Source organism: Manacus candei, unplaced genomic scaffold (assembly GCF_025592945.1).
Source record: "Manacus candei isolate 608988 ecotype Guabito, Panama unplaced genomic scaffold, ASM2559294v1 h1tg000060l, whole genome shotgun sequence".
Classification (NCBI taxonomy): Eukaryota; Metazoa; Chordata; class Aves; order Passeriformes; family Pipridae; genus Manacus; species Manacus candei.
Genome location: NW_026138108.1, coordinates 787,033 through 808,324, shown reverse-complemented (window position 1 = coordinate 808,324; position 21,292 = coordinate 787,033). Strand labels below are relative to the sequence as shown.

Sequence of the window (21,292 nt, the reverse complement as noted above, 5' to 3'; positions counted from 1 at the left end):
AAATAGATTTATTTATCTTCTTAGCTCTGTGCCTCTGGGTTACCTCTGGCAAGACGGGATGCAGCAGCAAAATAAGACTTGTAATCTAAACAAGGTTTGATACAGACCTCTGCTGTGGCTGCACTTATTAGGTTGTATTGATTTGTCATCGGACCCTATAGGGTTTTTTAATGACAATTTGCCTGTCTGGCTTGATCTGAAGGATTAATATTTGGATTGAATCAATTTCTAAGCCTGTAACTTTAGCAGAAAAGATGGATGAGTAAAATTTCGAGATAATTTTAAGATGGGGAAAGGGGAAATGAAGTGTGTTTTTGTTTGTTGTTGTTGTTTTTGTTTGTTTTTTTTTTTTAATTGTTTTCCACAGGAAAAGGGAAAATCTGAGAAGATAAGTGAAACACCTGTAGTAACTATAGGGACCTAAACTTTTTTTTTGAAGAAACAACAAAAATGAGTTAATGCAATCTACTTAGCACATGGAAGTACTAATAATACATTCATAGGTACATTATAAATTCTTAACTACTAACATATGTATTTAACAGATATAACTGTTCATTATTGTGTACAACTGTGTATTTTGGTTGCTGACATAGCTGTAAAATAAAAAAACCCCTCATCTCTGGAAGTAGAAAATATCAGTAATACTAACTTTTAAGTAAAGTAGCTGAAAAATTGTAGCCCCAGTGCTCAGAAAACATATGTAAATTTAAACCTAATGTTCTAGTGCAGGTAGAAAATGAATTCATATTTCTTAAGAAAAACACAAAAAAATAAGGTGACACCCTCACATATATATATATGTGTGTGTGTGTGTATATACTTTTTATTATAAAGTATTTTAAAATGACACAGTATCAAAGACCAGCTGTAAATTTTCCCTGCAGAATATGAGAGGTAATTACCTTGATCTACAGATTGAAAAATAAAGAAATTAAATACTTTATTAATAAACTGAAAGCATTTGGAAAGATTAAAGTGCAATATCACTCCAACACTATCTTATTGTTCAGACAAAAAAATATCTACAGTGTAAGTGGGTTTCACTTCTTTTTCGCATTATGATTTTTTTTCATTCCAGATTTCTTCCTCCCTCCTTTTTCACATTGGTTTTTTTTCCCCTGGAAAGTATTTTTTGTTGTTGTTGTCCAGAGCATGACATGTGTAGTCCATTATTTCTGTTGAACAAATCTAAAATCTGAAGGGAGATCCCTATAACTTAATGTTTCCCTCCAAAGCCCATATTTCAGCTAGAGAATCTTTGCAGAACAGTCACCTTCCATTTGTTGCTAGCAACATTTTGGAATGTTGCAATTTTTTTCAGTGTGTGAACGTATTTGTCCAGCTTACTGGTTCTTGTTGTCATCGCCCAGTTGAAAAGGCTCTCCCAGGCTGAGAATGTCACAGAACAATGTTTCCTTCTATTTATACTCTACAACAGTTACTCTAGTTTTGTATTCCTGCTTGTTGAAGGGAGGATGCAGAGGTGTGCTGCTCTCTTTGCTTGCGGTGTCTTACCTGGTTACCTGGTTCTGTGTGTGTCATGGATGAGCCAGCCTGGTATATGGTTACAGGAGGCAGGTTTATCACCCAGAGCAGTAGTGCCAGGGCAGGTATGCAACATGGCAGCTCATCAGGAGGCCACAGTGGTGTCCAGGCAGTGGTGTGACAGCAGGGTCCACCGGGACTGAAGAAAGATGTGTCTTGCTCCTCAGCTGATAGAAGGTTCAAAAGTGCAACTTTGACCTGATTACCCACTAAAAGCAAAAGCTGTATGATGAACTAGGGGGGAGGTGTCTCTGAATGTTGTGTGTTACCCTGATATTGAATTCTTTCAGAGGGACAGAAGGCTTTATTCTTTACCAGTGTGATCTCTGTAGTAGGACTGTACCTTTTAGGATGCAGTAATAGGGTGTTATGTTGTGACTGCAGCACCTTTCTCTGTGATTCTCAAACCTTGATAACTGATTCACCCAGTGCTGTTGGGAGAACAAAAAGATAGGTGTTGTTTTTGCACCATTCTTATGTTTGGGGAAGTGGGAACAAAAGTCTAATCAGATATTTAAATGTTGTGAGCTGCGAACAGGCATATTGATATCTTGACCTGTCTGGTCCATGATAGTTGAGTTTATCTAGAAGGACTAGCTCCTGCCAGTTCTTCTGCAGCTTGGGACTGCATACTGAGATAAACCAACTGCTCCATATAGCAAAAGAAATAGCTTCATGGAAATAGAATAGGTAGGAATAGAGAAGTAGATATTAGAGAACTGAACTGGCTTACTGTGCACTTAAGCAAACAATGAGCTAGCACAAAGGAAGAAGAGAGTGGGACATTTTCATAGCATTTGGCCCTTTGATCACCTCCATCATATGACTGAGGGATAGCTTATGTGGCTGCACTATTATGGTAAGAACCATTTTATTTTCTTGATTCCCTCCCTGTGACCTTTCCTACTTCTGGCAAGTGTTTCAAGTGCTGTGTCTGTTGTGTTCTCATGTGTAGCTGAACAAAAAAGGATTAATGAATGTATAGCACTCACAATGAGACGAGTGCTGGAGGAACGCACTGCAATACGCCTAACCTTCAGATAACTGCATGCAAAGTTGATAACATCTGAAAAAAATCATTCTTATATGTTTATTATAGATCTCAGAAAAGGCAAATGCATGTCTCTCTTCTCTCTTGGCAGAACCAGCTCCTTGCGAAAGGCTTGCTATTTATGGAGGAGAAGGTCAAGCTGTGTGAAGGCAAGTATAGTAGTAAACCTGTTTTGGAAAGGAGTTGTGCTTTGATGTTTGGTCAGAGAAGATGTTTTGCATGTCTGGGAACTGTACAGCCCCTTCTGGTGCTGTAGTAGGGTGCCACACAACCCCTCAGGAGCCAGGTTGCACTGCAGCCCTTGTGAAGCTGAAGGGATGGAGGACTGTTTTAATAGCCACAGAGCCACAATTCTCCCACCAGCCATGACTTTATCATGAGAACAGGAATGTGAGTTTTGTGTGGCAGTTGAATCTGGGCTCAAAGCCGTTCTGGTCTAGACGTGGATCCTGTTGCAAAACTGCTTGGAACTGCCTTCTGCCTTTTATTTCTCAATGTGATTTGCAGCTTGATGTAAGCACAGTTTTAGTTACTCTGTCATACTTTTGAGAGCTGAACTGTCAAGCTTTGTGTACATTTAAAGAAAAAAAAAGTCCCTTTGGTGAGAATGAAATCCTTCAGGAAAGAATTTGATCAGGCACGAAGTTCTGTTCAAACGACTGGGGTACAGACACTTGCTACTGCACAGCGTCTGTAGACCAAGGCTAGTGTGGTGCAGCAGCTCTGTTGGAGTGGGGAGTTGGTCACACTTAGTAGCTGTTTGCTCAAGCAAAGCAAGTAAGTCTTTATTCAAAACTAAGCTGCTGTTTGGTTTGACCCAGTTTTGTAGCCTGTAGGAAGATCTCTTACTAATCACCAGTCTGTTGTATGTGGGTCATTAAATGCCAATAGGCGCTTATAATCTCACATCATTGCTGGCCCTGGATTCCTCTGCACTGTTCTTCACTAAATGACTTCACCCAGCTGGCAGACTGTAGGATTTGGTCCCTGGAGGAGTTAAGCAGTTGCCAGCCTCCTGCTTGGTGCATGCTCCTTTGGCACTGGCCCTGTAAGGGAAGACAAAAGGCAGACTCCTGCTTTTTCTCCGGTGTGGGTACCTGACCCGCCACAGCCAGCTCTTCAGAATGAGTGCTGCGCAGCTTATCATAGACTTGGTTTCTGTGTTTGTGTAAAACTATTCCATTATCTGCTTTAGCATTAGGAAAATTAAGTTTGAGTCTCTAATAGGCTGAGAGCTACCCAAGAGTCTTTTGCAGATGCTCAAGTAGTTTGGGTAAGATGAAATTTCCTAGGCAGATAGCAAAACCCTCTTCAAATGCTTCATTTTTCTGCCCCTAGTTTAAAGTGATACTGGAGACACTTCGCCTGTGTGCAGGCTGGCATCTCTGTGGATGACTCATGGGCACCTTTCTTTCATAACGTGTAGGCTTGTTGCAGGTCCTGTGGTCACAGCAACAAGAATTTCTTGTACATGCTTCTCAGTTAGCTCTGTCTTCCTGGAAAATTTCTACTACCCCAGCACTCAGACACAGGATAATACTCCTGTTGCAGGGCATGGCAATGTTTTACTGTGTCTGTTTTTCAATTACAGCCTCTTATTTTAACATGATTTTTTTTATACAATCTGTCAGAATCTCTTTCAACACCTGTAGGATTTATGATTTCTTGAAGAAACAAACTGTTCCTGCTTCCCCTTCAGAAGGAGAAGTGATCTATGACATTTCATTCTGTCTCCACACAGCGAAGCATTGCAGTCCTGGGGAGGAGGCAGAGGAGGAAAAAATTTAAACATTCAGTTAGTCTGTTTCCTGTTGTCTTTTTCACTTACACTTGGCTGTTGCTGCTAATGGGTAGCTGTTATGGGGGTGTTGGGTGGGTTCTTGTCTGCCTGCAGTTCCAGTTTTGAAGCCAGAGTCATACTTGACACAGTGAAGCCTCCCTTTGAACCTTTCTGTGGTTTTTGATGGGCTCTCTGCTCAAAGTGAAATGTCTGGAGGATCTAGTCCTGTTGGCTCTCTGCTCTCTGGCTGTGTCTGAAGCAGCACAACCCATGGGCAAGCATGTTGAAAGTCCATGTTGAAGTCCCCAGATGGGGAAAACACTTCAGTACAGAGTGATAAGGCTCCTTTGAGTTGCAATTTTATGTGTATTCCAGTTCCTCATGAGGGGCCTTTAGTCATTTGAAGGCTGAGCCTTCAAATCTGTCTTGAGTGTCCATCTTCCATTACTGTTCCTTGAGTCTTGACTGCATGTAAGCTCCAGCTAAGGCTCTATGAAAGGTATCCTGGAAAGTCCTTTTGTCAGAAACTTGTACTTTTAAACCTGTGTCTGTATTTGCACCTGAATTTTCTGGGGATGTATCTAAAATAACACTGCAAACCTTTGGCCTTCGGGATGGGAAAAATCTCCTAAAAACTCAAAGCCTTTGAGCCCAAATGCTGAGGAGCACACAGCTTTTTAAGACAAACCTATGAGCATAAGTTTATCACAGTTGTATTCTTGTCATGGGAATCAGTCTACCTTAATTTTAAGTACCCACTTACATTTGGGGATGTTTGTTTGAATTGGAGTCATATGAAGGGTGGCTACAAGTGAATTCCATTCAGGAAGCTTCGCAAATGCCACATTTGAGAGAAGTACAGTGGATTTGTGTCTTGTCAGGTTCCTGATTGCTGCTTGAGAGTTGGTGGATGCCAGAGGGGGCTCAGCTCTTGTAAATTGTCTCCCTGACCCAGTTGCTGACTCAGTTGGATGATGTTGGATTATCAGTTGATGCTGGCTGTGACCTGCTGGTTTTCAGATTCAGTTGCTAATGTGTGGCTTCTCTGCCACTAGTGGGGTGTGCTGTGAGACTGCACAATCCTTTGCTGTGGATTTAAAGCCTCCAGTTGAAGAGAGACTTCACTCCTTTTTTGGAGTTGGTCTCACGTTTTGCACAGAGCTGTTTTCTTTGCAGTAAGCGACAGAACAACTTATGGTTGCAGCCTTGTGTCTCTGCCAGCTAAGGTGAAGCTCAGCAGAGCAATGTCCAGTTTTGGGCAGAAACTGTGAAAGTGAAGGGTGGGTTTGTAGGTCTTATCTGGGGAATTACAGAGTATTTGGAAAATCAAACTTGGTTTTTTTTGTAGGTGAGGATCGCATTGATGTCCTGTCTGAAATTTGGGATCACTATTTTACAGAGACTCTGCCTACACTTCAGGCAATATTCTACCCAGTCCAGGTAATCTTAATTATAACTCCGTCAGGTAAAGCAATGTAACTGCAATGCTTGCTAATGGCAAATGGAAACTTCTCTGCCAGCAGCACTGTTTGGCCAGTGGCTAAATAGGTGTCAGAACCTTTAAACTAAATCTGAGAGGAAGCAGACTTCGTCCAAATCAGCATTAACTGTGTAAGAAGGACTTCTAAAATCTCCTGGACAAGCACAGTGCTTTGGGCTCAATTTATTCACATTTGTCTACCTTCTGTCTGTGCTTAGCTGAGCTTGGACACTGAAACTGCTGGACTATACCTGTCCAGACTGAAGGTCTATCAGTGCTCTGGAAGCATTTATAGTTCTTCCATTTTCAGGTAGCTGGCACTCTTGGTGCAGATGACAGCACTGACAACTTGTCTTCAGAGGGACAAATCTGAAGACTAGATCAGGAAAAAATGTGTTAACTCACCCCTAATTGCTTTGGAGGGCTTATAACCCATTTGTGCTTTTGAGTAATCCTCAGTTGAGTTTTTTGAGGCTTTAATAAGGGGTCACATAAATCTATGGGTTAAAGATGAATGAACAATTTTATGTAAGACCTTCTTACACTGGGTATTTTGAAAGCTGAGTATCCCATCAGAAGTATTGAGCCACATAATTTTTTAATGTAGGTTTAGTCAGGGTTTCTATATGAGCAGCCTAATTACGTTCCATGAGAGGAAAAGAAAAATGTACCTCATGCAGAGAATGACGTTCTTGGAAATGCTAGTCTCCTCCTCTTGACTTCTGCCTCTTCCACAAGACATTATTTCCAGAGCCTTTTAAAATTATTTTTCCCTTGTATTGCTCGAAAGGCAGCAGGTAAAGCTCAAAGCTTGCCCTTTTCCTCTAGTCCTAAACCAGAAAGGACTTTTTCAAAGACAGACTCTAACCTTTTTACTGTGTTTATTTTTGTTCTTTCCTTGCTGCAGATGCTTAAAGGTATGTGTTTGACAGGTAAAACCATGCAATTATAATACCATCCCTTTCTCTCCTTTTGCAACTAATTCACAGTGAGGGAGTGACCTAATCTATTTAGGCAGGGGTTTGTCTGCACTGCAGCTACCTGTGTGCTGTGGAAACAGTTGAGCTGTGTGTCATACCCACTGATGCTAAGAGTTCTGCCACTTACCAGAAAAATCTACTCCCCTGCTATTGAAACGTCTCTGATCAGAAATTGAACAAAAATTACAGCACTGTGGGTACAGCTTTTGGAAGTAACTTGGTTATAGTGGTGAAAGTGTGACTATGGGACATTGACATTCTTTGAAAGCACAATTTTTTTGCCGTATTTCCCTTGTAACAATATCTAAGTCACTCAAAATATATCACAGAAGCTGTAACGTTAGGCAACTATTGCCATTTTATGGATGAAGAACTAAAAGGTAACAGACAGCATATTTAAAGTTTTGTAGGCACCTTAAGTTCTACACAGACGCATGGATTAAGCTGCCTAAATACATCCAAGAATTTGACTTGGAGTAAGCTGCCCTAGACTACCACAGAGACAGTTGCAAGTGCAACAAGATATAAGGAAATTGCTCTTATCCCAGACCAGTGTCCTAATAACGAGATTGGACTTTTCCTAGAAATGGGGAACTGTATGTAACCATTTATGTGGTTTGTCACAACATGTGAAGAGAACTCATCTAACAAGTCTTTCATCAAGCTGCAGTTCTTCGCACGCTATTCTGGTAGATGGGAAAGTCAATTTATTGTTGGTTCCCTGTCCTTTCCTGCAAATGTCAGCATGATTATTTAGTTGTGTTCTTCTGTGATCTCAGCAACTGCCCATTCAGAATGAAACTAAGTCAGCCAAATATGTGAGCGTATGTTACCAAAGGTAGTAACTAGAAGTAACTTCCTATCTCAGCTGAGTTTAAACCCAAGGCTCATAGCTCTTGCAGAAATATGACCTTTAAGCAGCCAGGTTGGTTAAATTGCTGTACACAGGGAAACTATGTAAACAGGTCACTGGCTTTTATATAGTTGCAGCTGTTGATGTGACTATTGATGTGGAAAAAAGAATAACAAATCTTGTTTTGTTTGGCACAGAAACATGTTTGCATTTTGAAATGGGGTATGAAGTTAATGGGTCTAAACTGCATGATATAAATAAAAAGTTTGCAGCTGCTGAAATACAGTTCTGAGATACATACTGGTCTTAACTACACCTCCGTGTTTCTAAACGCACCGTGGTGGTTTAAAACCACAAAGTGCTTTTATTATGTCCAAGCTACCCTCCAGACTATTTGCTTTAATTCATATTTACATATTGATGATGCTGTTAATTATGACATTAAACCTATTATGAATTAATGTTTAACTGCTGGTAATTCCTTCCAGCTAAATATTTGCCATGTTGAGTGTGTTATGGAGATCATAAAACGATTCCCAAACAGACCATGGGGCAGAGATTAACATGCTGAGAAGAACAAGGCAAACTTTTCAGTCTGGAGAGTGCTGGGCAGGGCTGGGAGGAAAATTTCTGCTGTTAAGCTGCAGTGGGACAAGAGAAAGTCATTCAGACGTTAAGCATAGCATCAGGAAAGATGGTAACACCAGAGTGCCAAATGGAGTTCGACTGTGTTTAAATATGCTGAGAAACATCACATCATCGGTTAGACCTGCTCACTCATGTTGTTGATTTTAAAAAAGTAGCTGTGAGGACATGGAATGCCTTGAAGTGGATATTGAAGCTGATGCTTTTTAAAATGATGTTTAGTTCAAGCAGTCTGGCTAGCTTTGTTCCACCCTAAATCCTAAAATCTGTAATGGACTAAATTGTGGATTTTTGTCATATCAGCAAGGTCTAAAGTGCAGATACTGAGCAGAAAGAGAATCCAATATAGACCACAGGTAGGCTTACTTAAGGAATAATCTGTACCAACTTCTTTCCCTACCAAACCTTCTCTGGTTTCTCAGCTCTGAATGGCAAAAGCACAAGCTACATCCAGCCTGGACTTCGAATGTTTGTGACTAAATTGGATGGCAAGTGGATTTCATGAATACGTAGTCTTTTAGTGAAATACAGGCCCATTTTTGGCTTCACTCCAAACCTCGTGGTGTCTCAGAGGACGTGATGCTTATTTCAGAATTTGTGTGAGACAGAGCCTGAGAGAAAAGCAAGCAAAGAATACTGTGAATCCTCAGCCTAAGTGATTGGGGGGTGTTTTGCCACAGCAGCAATGGGCAGGACAGACCCTTGCTGTCTGTGTGCATACATGTGTTGGTGCAATGCTCGCACATCCCTTTATCAACTCTTAGATTTTGTCTTCTGTGTTTTTTAGGGTCAGGAGTTGACTATCCGTCAGATTGCTCTTCTTGGCTTCAGAGACTTGGTCTTACTAAAAGTAAAGTTGGAAGAAATTCTTCCTCTGGTCCAGACAAAGCTTCCAGCTTCCATTGTCCAGATGCTGTTAATTCTGCAGGTGGGGAGCCTCTGCTCTTTGTCTGACTCCACTTGGCTATCTTGACCTCATTGGAGTAGCATGAACACTGGAAAGGAGAGTGGGGAGGGTGTGATGAAATGAAAATGATGTGTGCTTATTTGGGAGTGGTAACTGTAGAAATGAGAGCTGAATTTGGACATCCTTAGCTTTCCTAGAAACAGGTAAGGATGTTGCCTTGAAAGAGACGGGTGTTTGTATTTTCTTGGTACCTCTCCTCCCTATCTAAGAAGTCTCTCAGGACTCTTTCTTCACATAAATTTTCATTTCCCAGCTTCTCTGAATGCCTCTTTGTGCCCTAGTTCTCCTGATTTCTCAGCTTTGCAATGACAGTGTGAGTCTCCATCACAGCAGATAGTGGAATTTGAATGAGCTGTGGCTTCTGGCTGTCCAATGCCAGCTCCTTGGCTGGCTGGTGTGCTAGGCAGTGCCTTTGAGAGGAGAAATACCTTTTGTCAGTACATGCTATACATCTTTCAAAGGCCTCTCCCAAGAGACCCAGATCTTCTGTGAGAACTATCCTCTTTATCCTGACCTCAACAGATTACTTTCCAAGCGTGCCAGATACAGCCAAGTATACCAACTGTTTAATCTTTTTCTATATTGCTCAGCCTGACAGTCCTGTAAAATGCCATATTACTTGTTTGGGTTCATAGAATCATTCATAGAATGCTTTGGGTTGGAAGAGACCTTAAAGATCATCCAGATACAACCACCCTGGCGTGGGCGGGGACAGCTTCCACCAGATCAGGATGCTCAGAGCCCCATCCAACCTGGCTTTGAACACTTCCAGGGATGGAACATCACTGTTTGAGTGACTCACCACCCTCACAGTGAAGAATTTCTTCCTAATAACTAATCTAAACCTACCCTCCTTCAGTTTAAAGCTATTCCCCTTGTCCTGTCATTACATACCCTCTTAAAAAGTCCCTCTTCAGCTTTCCTGTAGGCCCTTTCAGACACTGAAAGGACACAATGAGGTCTCCCTGAAGCCTTCTCTTCTCCAGGCAGAACAACCCCAGCTCAACCTTTCCTCATGAGAGGTGCTCCAGCCCTCTGATCATCTTTGTGCCCCTCGTCTGGGATTTGCTCCAACAGATCCATGTTCTTCTTGTGCTGGGAGCACTGAACTCCAGGTGGGGTCTTACCAGAGCAGAGTAGAGGGGGAGAATCAGCTTCCTCAGCCTGCTGGCCACACTTCTTTTGATGCAGCCCAGGATACAGTTGGCTTTCTGGACTGCAAGTCCAGAAAAGAATCGAGCTTCTCATTCACAAACACACACCCAAGTCCTTCTCCTCCTCAGGGCTCCTTTCAATCCATTCTCCACCTAGCCTAATATTTGTGCTTGGGATTGCCCCAACCCATGTACAAGATCTTACATTTGACCCTGCTGAATATCATGAGGTTTGCACAGGGACCTCTCAGGTCTGTCAAGATCCCTCTGGGTGGCATCCCTTCCCTCCAGCGTGTTGACAGCACCACACAGCTTGGTGGCTTTTATTTCTTCTCCAGTGTAATGAGTGTCTAGGAATGAAACTTTCTAAAACACAATTATAATTGCAAAGGGGCTAAGCTCCTAGTTCTGTATAATTTCTCACTGTTCTGATGTTCCAGTGACCCAGACTATAACAGTGGGAGATACCACAATTTCCCAGAAATATTATTTTAATAAAAGAATCTTGGGAGCAAAGAGGTTCTCAAAGCAACACATTTGAGGAAAAAAAGCTTATTGAGGCTTTGCAGGAAGTTAGGTTTGAACTGTTTCTGAAATTACTGTTAAATTGGTTAGTGTTATCTGTCATCTTCATACCTGTAAGCACAGAGGGTGCTTTGCTTGCAGTCCTGCCTAGGAAAATAGCAGTACTTTGCCCAAGGTGTGTTAAGGCTTTTCTACAAAGAGATGTTTCCTGGTAGAAGTGCCCTGTTGTAATTATATCACTGTGCACATCCTCAGTGTGAGCATACCTTGAACCTTCCTGTCCCCTGGTCAGAAAAATGAGCTGGCTCCTCAATGTGCACGAGTTTATGACTGTGACTTGAACAAGGAGGTTGACCTGAATGGCACACAAACCTCTATTTGGTTTTCTCAGCTGCCAATGGTCTACCAGAATGGTTGGGATATTCCAATGCAGAGATATTTGACAGAAAAAGGCTTCACCCAAAAATCTTTTAAGGGTAATGTTGACTTTTTATGTTTGATTTTCAGAGTGTCCATGAGCCTACTGGCCCCAGTGAGGGATACCTACAGCTGGAAGAACTGGTCAAGCAGGTGGTATCACCATACTTAGGTTTGTGTGAGGATCACAGCTCCTCTGGTAGCACCTGCTTACTTGGTAAGACATGCACATCCTACAGAAGCTATTATTAGGGTACATAGGTTGGTTAATGTGAGGCAGTGCACATCTGTGCTGGCAAAGGAGACAGTGCATGACTCTGCGAGAGATAGAAAACAAAGTCTAAAACACCCTTGAGAAGGTCCTGGTTAATATTTCTGAATGCAGATTTTTGTGACAGGCTTTTTATTTTCCATGGCTGACTGAACTATTAGTGTCCCACCACTGCATGCACACACAGACAGACACACACCCCTGAAAAGTCTCTCTTCTCTCTGGAGATGGACTAGATTTAAAACTCTCTGGTCCATGACTGGGGTACTGCCTTCACCCCAGTGAGAGACCACACTTGGTCCTTTGCTTGCCCACTCTCTGTCCCTGCTTGCTACCCTGCTTCATCTGCCTGAATTCCCATGCTCACTGCTGCATCAACCAGTCTTTGCAAACTGCACAACTGTTGCTTGTTAATTCTGAGGGATTACAGGGATTCTTGCGTGGAGTCTTCCTTCCATCTGAGGATCCTGTTTAAAAAAAAAAAAGTAATTGCAGATCTGCGTTTAAACTATGGACAAATGGGTCTAGGTAAGAGAACAGGCACTTCAGGAACAGCATGCTTATAGTGGGAAACTTCTTTATACATGATCCAGGAGCTCTGCTTGCACATGTGGCCAGCCAGAAGAGACTGGCTTGCTAATGGGAATAGTGATAGTGATTTGATAGTCAAGAAGATTTAAATAGAAGAAGTGAAAAAAGCTCTAGTCTCCCTCTGTTTTGATAAGCTTTAGCCTTTGCTTTGACATAAATTGTAGCAAGCTGGAGACACACAACCTGTCTTGTACTATGCCTTTGAAGCATAGGGGAAAAGATGGTCTTGTGGTAGAAGGACTTATCAGGACTCAGACAACCTGTACCTGTAACAAACTCATGGCATCGCTTTAGGCAAACTGTGGCTCAATCACATATCCAGGTATGAGGCCCCAGACCCAGAGAGTCAGGCAAAAGACAGTCAAGAAGAGGATTTGTCTGGAGGGTCTCCCGTTGCACCTCATCTACCAGATGGATTACAACCACAGCTATAAAGAAAAAAAGAAGGGTAGGGTTGTAGTAGGTAACTCCCTTCTGAGGGGATCTGAAGGCCCTATATGTCGACCAGACCCATCCCACAGGGAGGTCTGCTGCCTTCCTGAGGCCTGGGTGAGGGATATTAGTAGGAGACTCCCTGAGCTAATCCAGCTCTCTGATTATTATCCACTGCTGGTAGTCCAGGCTGGCAGTGATTACATCAATGAAAGAGGTACCAGGCTAATTAAAAAGAACTTCAAGGCACTGGGTTGATTAGTTAATGGGACAGGAGCACAGGTGCTCAAGCGGACTACCCTCAGTTCCTGCAGTAGCAGGGATGAATGAGGAGAGGAGTAGGAAAACCCATCTTATCAATAGGTGGCTAAAGGATTGGTGCCACCGGCAGAACTTTGGTTTTTGAACCATGGGGCAAATTCTATGGTACCAAGCCTACTAGAGTCAGATGGGCTTCATCTGTCTAGCAAGGGCAAAAGGACTCTAGCCTGTAAGTTGTTGGGGCTGATCAAGAGGGCTTTAAACTAGGTTTGAAGGGGGAAGGGGTTGAAACCAGGTTCTCCAGAGATGAGCTTAGGGGTGAAAACCAGAGTTAGAAGTGAAATCAGCAGCCCAGCTGAAGTGCATGTACACTAATACATGCAGCATGGGTAACAAACAAGAGGAGCTGGAAGCCATCATGCAGCAGGAAAGCTGTGATGTAGTCACCATTGTGGAAACTTGGTGGGATGACTTGCATGACTGCCGTGGGGGGCTGCAAGCTCTTCAGAAGGGACAGGCAAGGTAGGAGAGGTGGAGGGGTGGCTCTCTATGTTAGAGAGACTCTTGAGTCTGTAGAACTTGAAGTCAGTAACAATAAGGTTAAGTGCCTGTGGATCAGAATCAGGGGAAGGCCAACAAGCCTGTCATCCTGGTGGGAGTCTGTTACAGACCACCCAGCCAGGATGGATGAGGGTGATGAATTATTCTACAAGCAGCTGGCAGATGTCTCAAAATTGCCAGCCCTTGTTCTTGTGGGTGGCTTTAACCTGCCAGATGTCTGCTGGGAACTCAACACAGCAGAGAAGAGGCAGTAGTATCTTAAGCTTGATTTAAAGTGGGAGAGGAGCGCAGCAAAGATAAGTGTGAAAGGGGACAGGACCACTCACAGAGGGGAATTGTAGAGGGCAATATTCTCACCCGCTCTTCTGTTAGCACCCTTCTTGCTTTGCCTGTGTAAATTTGCTGTAACCTGCATTGTAAGGATGGAGCATGCTGAAGGGATCCTGTTTTCTAAGAAACAATGTTTATATTGGGGATAGGAGAGAAGATAAAATTAAAACATCCACCCTATTTCCTGATATATTAAGCCTAACATCACTGCTGATCTGAGTTTGCTTCCAAGTTTATATTCCTTGTCATAAGGCATCAAAATAGAAATAAAATGTCTGGTTAAACTATGCATGACAACTCTCTTAAGAGACTGTTTTTTGTGGTCAAGAAAGTAGAGGGGGTAAAGTAAAGCAATAAATGAATATTCAGAGTTTAGCCTAATTTCACCTGGTTCTCATCAGAAAGGATTTTAATTTTCTTTCACAAAAATCATCTGTGGATATTTTTTCATTGAAAGAGTTGGGTCCTAATGCCCTTCAACACTACAGCTTGCTGTGGCTTGAGCTGCAGATGAAACCTAAAGAGTATATGCATTGTAACCAGCCTCAAAAATTATTTGTGCATACTCTTAAGCAAAAAAGTTTGAATGAAAGCAAACCCACTTTGAATGAATGTATTACTGGCAGTAGCAGGGTGAAGTGTTGTCATAGCTTAGCTGCTGCCAGTGGTGGAGTTCTGGCTGCTCACCCATGCCTCCCTGCAACAATATTAAGTTTGTTTTCTGCTTTTGTTCCTGATGCAAGCTTCCAAAACTCTTTTATAACCTCAGTGATAAGTGCTTTGCTTTGCATTTTGTTACTCTCTCTCTTATGCTCACCAATCTTGGTGAAAGCCTTTTATATGGTTTAAAGCCTTCTGAGTTTATGAAATGAGACCCTGCACTTCAGTGAAATTGGTGAGAAACGAGACAGGTACGGAATAGCTTTATCAGCTGCTGTGGAGATGGACCGCAGGAGGTGTTTAACATCACATGGCAATGCTGCACAGCAGTGGAAACCAACAGGTGCTGGCTGATTCATATTGTCTGATTCAACCTGCTAGAAGAGTGAGAGTGAGCCAAGGCACAAAGTCTGACCCCTGCCTTTCTAAAAGTTTTCAGTATCAGAATTGAAATAGCACTTCATGATACGGGGCTGGGGGCTGTGCCTTGGGTCTGAGTTTTAAACCAGGCATTATTTCTCCTTAATGATTTGCTGAGGAGATCGTACACCCCATACCCGTCAATTCTGTGTCACTGCCTTATCCCTGCTCCCCAAGTGCTGTCCTCCTCTCATGTGCCCTTACCCCAGGCTGTTGTGGACTGCTCCTGCACACTGTTAGGTGTTTTCTGTGTCTAGCACCCAAACTAGACATGTTGTAAGGTGGATGACAATTTCTTTTTCTTGCATGATCTTTGAAAAATACAGTGGGATAATGCCAGCAGAATGGCCTTTACCTAGGCAGATGGAGAGGCAGTGTAAGCATCAGGACTTTCACACTGACAACAGCTAATGGCACCTCCTGAGAGAAATTTTTCAGAGGAAGGGATGGCAACTCAAGTCCTCTCTGAACATTTTTTTGGAGACTTATGCCGCTTTAGTGTCAGTCATTTTAGTGAGAGCTCCTACTCAGAGCTCCTCATCCCTGGATAAGGAAGGAGATCACCAGGATGCTCAAGAAAGTCCCTTGGCTGCACCTGTGATTTTTGACTCACTTTTCTCACAGGCACCAGCACCATTGCCTTATAGCAGGACAGGAGGTCTCTCCTTACTGGGGGAGAAGCAGATCTCCTTTCCAAATCCCCAGCAGTAGGAACCAGTGAGCACCTGACTGTTTTCCAGTGGTAAGGAGGTGGGACACTATAGCTGCACACTGAATTCTCTCTGTTCCCTGAGGCCAGCCTAGCAGTTGGAGCAACGCTTCATCTGTGCACTATTGACCATTCCTGCTTCCTTTTTCTCTTCCAGAGAGACGGTACTCCAGATCCCGTCCTAAGACTGATGTACTGAATTATCCATCTCATGCGACGACCCGGCAGCCCAGTGAGATGGCCCTGACCCCACTGACAGAGCAGGAGGGTGAGGCTTACCTGGAGAAATGTGGTAGCATCCGTCGCCACACCGTTGCAAATGCTCACTCGGATATCCAGCTCCTGGCAATGGCCTCCATGATGCACACAGGAATGGTCATAGAGGAATCAGACAGTACTGACAAGTGCCTCCTCCTGCAGCCTGCTTGTTTCAGCCACAGGCAGTGCTCCAGTGAGCCCAGTATCGCCGATGGGCCAGAGGGAATCGGGGCAGCAGCAAGTAGGCAAGATTCTGCAGAGCTGAACTGCACATCGGTCAGCTAGAAGAAGTCTTGCTGAAGAGTGGAGAACTGTATGCACTAAGCTGGACAAAGTGTTGTGTCATCCTTGCTGGGAAAAAAAGAAAAATTTTAATTTTTCTCATGTCATTGAAATGGCCTCAAGGGTTCTTATGTCTGAAAATGCTCTCTAGATTTGATTTTTTACCAGTCTAGGATCATTGTTGATGGAGGTACCAGGCTGCTCCCAAATGACCACTGAGGGCTGCAAAGGTTTTGCTGTTTAACAGCACAGTCTACCTTCTGTAAGCTTTCTCCCTCTACTAGTATAAACCTTTTGTCATCAGGTTTCCTTCTGTTTCTTTGGTGTGATACAAATTGACCTCTTTCTGCTTTTCTCCATCTTTCACAGTGTTGTGCTGCTTATTTGCTCTTCATTCCTGCAGTAGAGACCTCTGTGCTAAATGTTCTCTTTGGTTCTGGTCCTAGTGTGGTGAATGCTGAGGACTGCATTTCTCTCTTTTAAAGCTGAACTCAGGGATGAAACCATTTGAGTCCTCCAGAAAGATCTGCTGAGGTGGCTTGTGAGAGGAGATCCTTCACTTTGCCTCCCATGAACATGGATAAAAAGCCCAAATTGGAACAAATCAGAACTACTTTTTTCCCAGACCTGAAGAGAACTGAGTGTACATGGAGCCTGAGCTGAGTACTTCATATGTACTTTATTTAGTTCCAGTCATATCTTGGGGGTTGTGGTATAAACTGTGCAAAGGAGGGCTGGGTGTGTAAATTGAGTGTAAAATGTAATCCTGAGCATCCTGGTATTTGGCATCAATTTGGTCTCAAAATTTCTGTGGTGATAGGGCTACAATGAAAAGAGACAACTAAATTGATTCCTTTGGGAAGAAGATGCTGGGCAGAGTTTGCATTTGTGCAAGAGACATAGAGGTGCTTCTCAGCAGCGGGCCATCGTGATGCTAGACCAGGAGGTGATGAACAGGATTTCATCCTTGGGGCTACCCTGGTAATTCTAGCACTTGCAGATTTCATGAGACCAAAGATAACCAAAGGGGTGTAGAAAGGAGTCCTGTCTCAGTGGTGTATTCATGAAGTGCTCCTGACCTCCAGTGGTATCTGACTCAGTGCAGTATTGCTTTTAAGATAAAGTGAGGGCTCTTTGCAGTCCTTGGTTTTGTTTTTATTTTGAAGATTAGGAATGGTCCAGTTTGCGAGTGTCTGTGGCAGGCACTGCAGTCTGCAGTGTCTGCTTTGTAGCATCACTTGGTACTCAAATGCTGCTTCTATGGGAACAGAATCAATCTGTTCAAGCTGTCCCTTGAGATACTCTGCCGATGTCTTGCTAAGCAGATTTGCAAGTGTAATTACAGGCTTGAAGGTGAACTGAAATGCTGCCTTAAATGTCAAATTCCATTAAAAATGTGGACATAACAAAACTACCGCTTTAATCTGTAAATAAATAGGTCTTGACAAGGAAACAGAAGGTTAAGATGAGCCTTCAGGACTTTTTTTGCTATGGCATTAACTACAGAGTTTGCCCTGCTTCTCTTGGGCACTAAACATTTCTGCTCCGCTGGCTGCACTGAAAGTACAGTGCTGACCTGTCAGGACTTGGCCTTAGTAGCATGTGCAGCAAAAAGAAAGCAGACTAGCATTATTATCTGGCAACAAAGCACCTGAAATACCAGCTACGAGCACAAGCCACAACATCTTTATAAATCAGGTTGTTACTTTTTCTACTGTAGTTTGCAAATGTTGAAACAGATATTGAAAAGGACTACTTTTCCTTGCTAGGCACCCTAATTGGCCTTTGTGTGAAAATACTAAATGTTTTGATCACCAGCTGTGCTTACATGTTGAAGAACAGAGCTTGAGTTATGCTGGCTGCCTCCTCCTCAGAGCATGCACAGTCGCATGGAATGCGGCTTTAAGCCACAGGAAGATGTGGCTTTAAGCAATCTTCCCTTCAGATGGATTATAGGATAAATTACTCTCCTATTCATAAATTAGACTGACTGACCAGGCCAACTTATTTGTTGTCTTCTGCCCCAGGGTGGCCATGGACTGTGGCGAACCTTCAGAACCTCTGTGCCAACAGCCAAACCTGGTAGACCATGCTGGTCTCCCCTTGGCACAGTCCCTGCAGTGTGGGGCAAATGAAGGCATCCTGCTCAAAAGTAATTTCTTTTGCCTCTTGCAGTAATTTAAAGCCTTCTCTTAGTAGCACTGAGGCATGTGGAGAAGTGATCACCCTGCAGCATTTCAATTCACTCTTACGAAGGCTTTTCTTCTTTATGTTTCTCCTCTCTCCATTTGACTTTTGTAAATACCCAAAACATCTGGATTTGTGAGCAGTGCCCTCTTTTATGCTGATTAGAATGATTTATTTATTTCCTGACATATTGTTGGATCATCTCTAGGACTAATAGGAGTTAGTCCTGATTTTAACTTGAATTTCTTTAATTTTACACATATGTATAATTTGAATTATATTGGTTTTGTCTCTGTTACTTTGCAAAAATTTGCACCAGGCCCTCTGAATCATGCACTTCCCCAGCTGTTTTGTTTTTTAGGCAGAATTAAAGCTGGTGGCTTTACTTTGTAAGCTGAAATAAACAAAACCTGTTCTGTAAACCACACCAAGTATATGGTCATAAGTACCACTTTTATAGCCACATGAGATTGCGCAAGCCTCTGCAAATGCAGACCTCTTACAGGTAAACTGGGTGAACCTGGAAGTGCCCTGCAGCTACCATGATGGTAGCATGAGGCTGCAACTGAAGCACTGAGTGTCTGCTCTCCATTGAGGAAGCTCTCAGTCCCTTGGAAGCAAAAAGCTAACACAGTCTCTGGGCCAGAGCTGTGGCATGAGAAACACTTGCATTTTGGATACAGGGGTCTGGTTTGGGGTTTCACTTTGCTCACTGTGTCACACAGCCAGGGCCACAGGGCAGGTCTTTTCTACCTTTATGGTAACCAACTTGAGAAAACCTCCTGGAAATACTGTAGGAATGGGAAGAAGGGATTTCTCTCACCACCTCTTGAAGTCTGTTACCTTCTACCTTGATAATTACCTAGAGTAAGTCACTTCTCATCAAGACCAAGTCTGTCTTCTCTTTTTACTCAGTCTCCTTAAAGTAAGCGATTAATTCTCTCTGTCCATACAATTCTGTCATAAGCTTACAGAGGGGGACCTCAGCAGAAAGCTATTCTTAGTACAACTTGCCTTTTTCCTGACATTCCCCATAGGCAAGCAGTATGTTTTTATTGCCAGTAAGTAGAGCTTCTTCAGTCCCTGGTTAGGTTAGCAGCAATTTGGTTTATTTTTTGTTTGTTTCAATCAGAAGAAATGCAGTAGATCTTTGTGCTGTCACTGATGGCAGCAGGGGGAACACTGCAGGGTTTGAACTGATGCTGAGGTAGGGTATTACCCTTTCTTTTGAAGTCCATATGGCAATGGGTTCACCTGGAAGGAATGGCCTTTTGGCACTTACAACTGAGTCAACAGACTAAAAATGTTTGGCTCTTGCAGGCAGCCTGTGTGTCCCAGAGAGGAGAAACTGAGGGTCTAGTGAGAGAAAAATTGTGGTATTTATAGTGTGTTTACTTATATGAACTTCTTAATCGTGCTGTAGCCTTGGAGTAGCAGGTTTCCCTTACTGGATTCCCTGTTCCTTCCCAACCTGGACTCTTCTCCATACCAGCAGCAGGACTCCTGGGCCTGGCACACACACTGTATTGTGTGTGTGGGGTGTTCCAGTGACAGTAAGGGGAGCAGTGTAGAAACTCAGCCAGAGTTGATGACACTGACTTGCACCGAGTTGCCAGAACCAGAATTGAAAGCTCTGTGCTAAGAACAAAAAATGCTGCCAGTGCAGAGGGCTGCAGGCAGGGCCTTCATGACACTCAAACTCCCACTCTTGATGGGTCTTTCTCATATTTAGAAAAGGCTGAAGAAGGGTGGTTTTTAAGAATAGGGGCAATACAAGTGAAAGCGAGTATCTCTCCTCATTCTCAACTGAATCTGGAGGCAGATAAAGATCTCTTCAGCTGTGAAAATTGCAGCCAGCAGAAGCAAGCGATTGTGTTTTTTCCAGTGATTTAAATGTAGCAGACACCTACCCATCCATGAGGCCAGGGCCCCTCCTCACAGAGCCCTCTCCATAGCTCTGCCAATCTCCTATGCAGTTTGGTCAGTGACGTGTCTTCAAGGGGCTGTGGAGGAGGCTGGGAAAACCCATCCTCTTTGTCCTTTGTGGTAAACCACCTACTCCTATAAGAAATGTAAGCATTATAAGAAGCCACAAACTAGGCGTCAAAACTCCCAGAAGAGGCCAGTCTGGCTGTATTCCCTGGCTGCCCCCTTCCCCACCTGGAACAGGCCTCTGCAGAGCCAGCACCGCTTCCCACTCGGGAAAGCGGGTGAGGAGGCAAGACCTACCCTGGTACAGATGCCCCACAGTGCCCAGGGAGTTTCCTAGGGGTACATGAGCTGGAAATTCAGCCCACAGTCAACATGCTCCATAGGAAAGTTGCTGCAAAATTTCCTCAGTTAAAAGTGGGAAGAGTGGGGTATTTGGTATTTCCCTGAGCAAAGGGGAGGTAATTAGTCATCCTAGTCATGTTTCAAGCGTGGAAAGTGGACCTGGTAGCACAGCAACAGGTTAAATGGGATATTCTCACTTTTCCACACATTTGGAGAGTGCTTTCTCTTCACCTTGCTATCCCAACAGCTCCAGGTAAGGACACCAACCACTCAACTACATAAACAAAAGCTTTAAAACAGAAATGCCAGCTGTTAAAGCAACTTAGTAGAAAAGGTACAGCACATTCTCATCAGCATGGTGCTCAAAATTGCATGCTGACTAGATTAATCTTTACCTAAATAATTGGTATAATAAAAGGTAGGGTAGAGGCTTAATTATAGCTTGATCATCAAACTTTTCAATGAGAAAAAGGAAAGAAAATTCCTTAAAAAAATCTCCAAAAATTAACAACTAAACCAAAAGACAAGGGTCTCACCTACCCTAAGCACCTACAATGGTACAGAGCAGATTTGTAGTAGCTATAAATTGCAGCAATATTTAGGGACTTGCTGTTTCAAGTGTCTGTCATTAGGCTTCAAAGCTAACTCCCACTTAT

The 21,292-nt window shown here is 43.1% G+C and overlaps 1 protein-coding gene across 4 annotated transcripts in view; it reads left to right on the top strand.

The window, feature by feature from the left end:
• The window catches only part of PRR5L (proline rich 5 like), a 43,233-nt gene extending 24,440 nt beyond the window's left edge, over positions 1-18,793 (top strand). For 3 of the 4 annotated variants that reach the window (XM_051804141.1, XM_051804142.1, XM_051804139.1), the window contains exons 5-9: positions 2,691-2,748; positions 5,728-5,819; positions 9,125-9,265; positions 11,491-11,617; positions 15,793-18,793. In XM_051804141.1, coding sequence (XP_051660101.1) covers positions 2,691-2,748; positions 5,728-5,819; positions 9,125-9,265; positions 11,491-11,617; positions 15,793-16,178 — 804 coding nt within the window. In that variant the 3' untranslated portion in view covers positions 16,179-18,793. The remainder of the gene's footprint in view (positions 1-2,690; positions 2,749-5,727; positions 5,820-9,124; positions 9,266-11,490; positions 11,618-15,792) is intronic. The other variant, XM_051804143.1, reaches the window with a different exon arrangement.
• Positions 18,794-21,292: the final 2,499 nt, after the last annotated feature.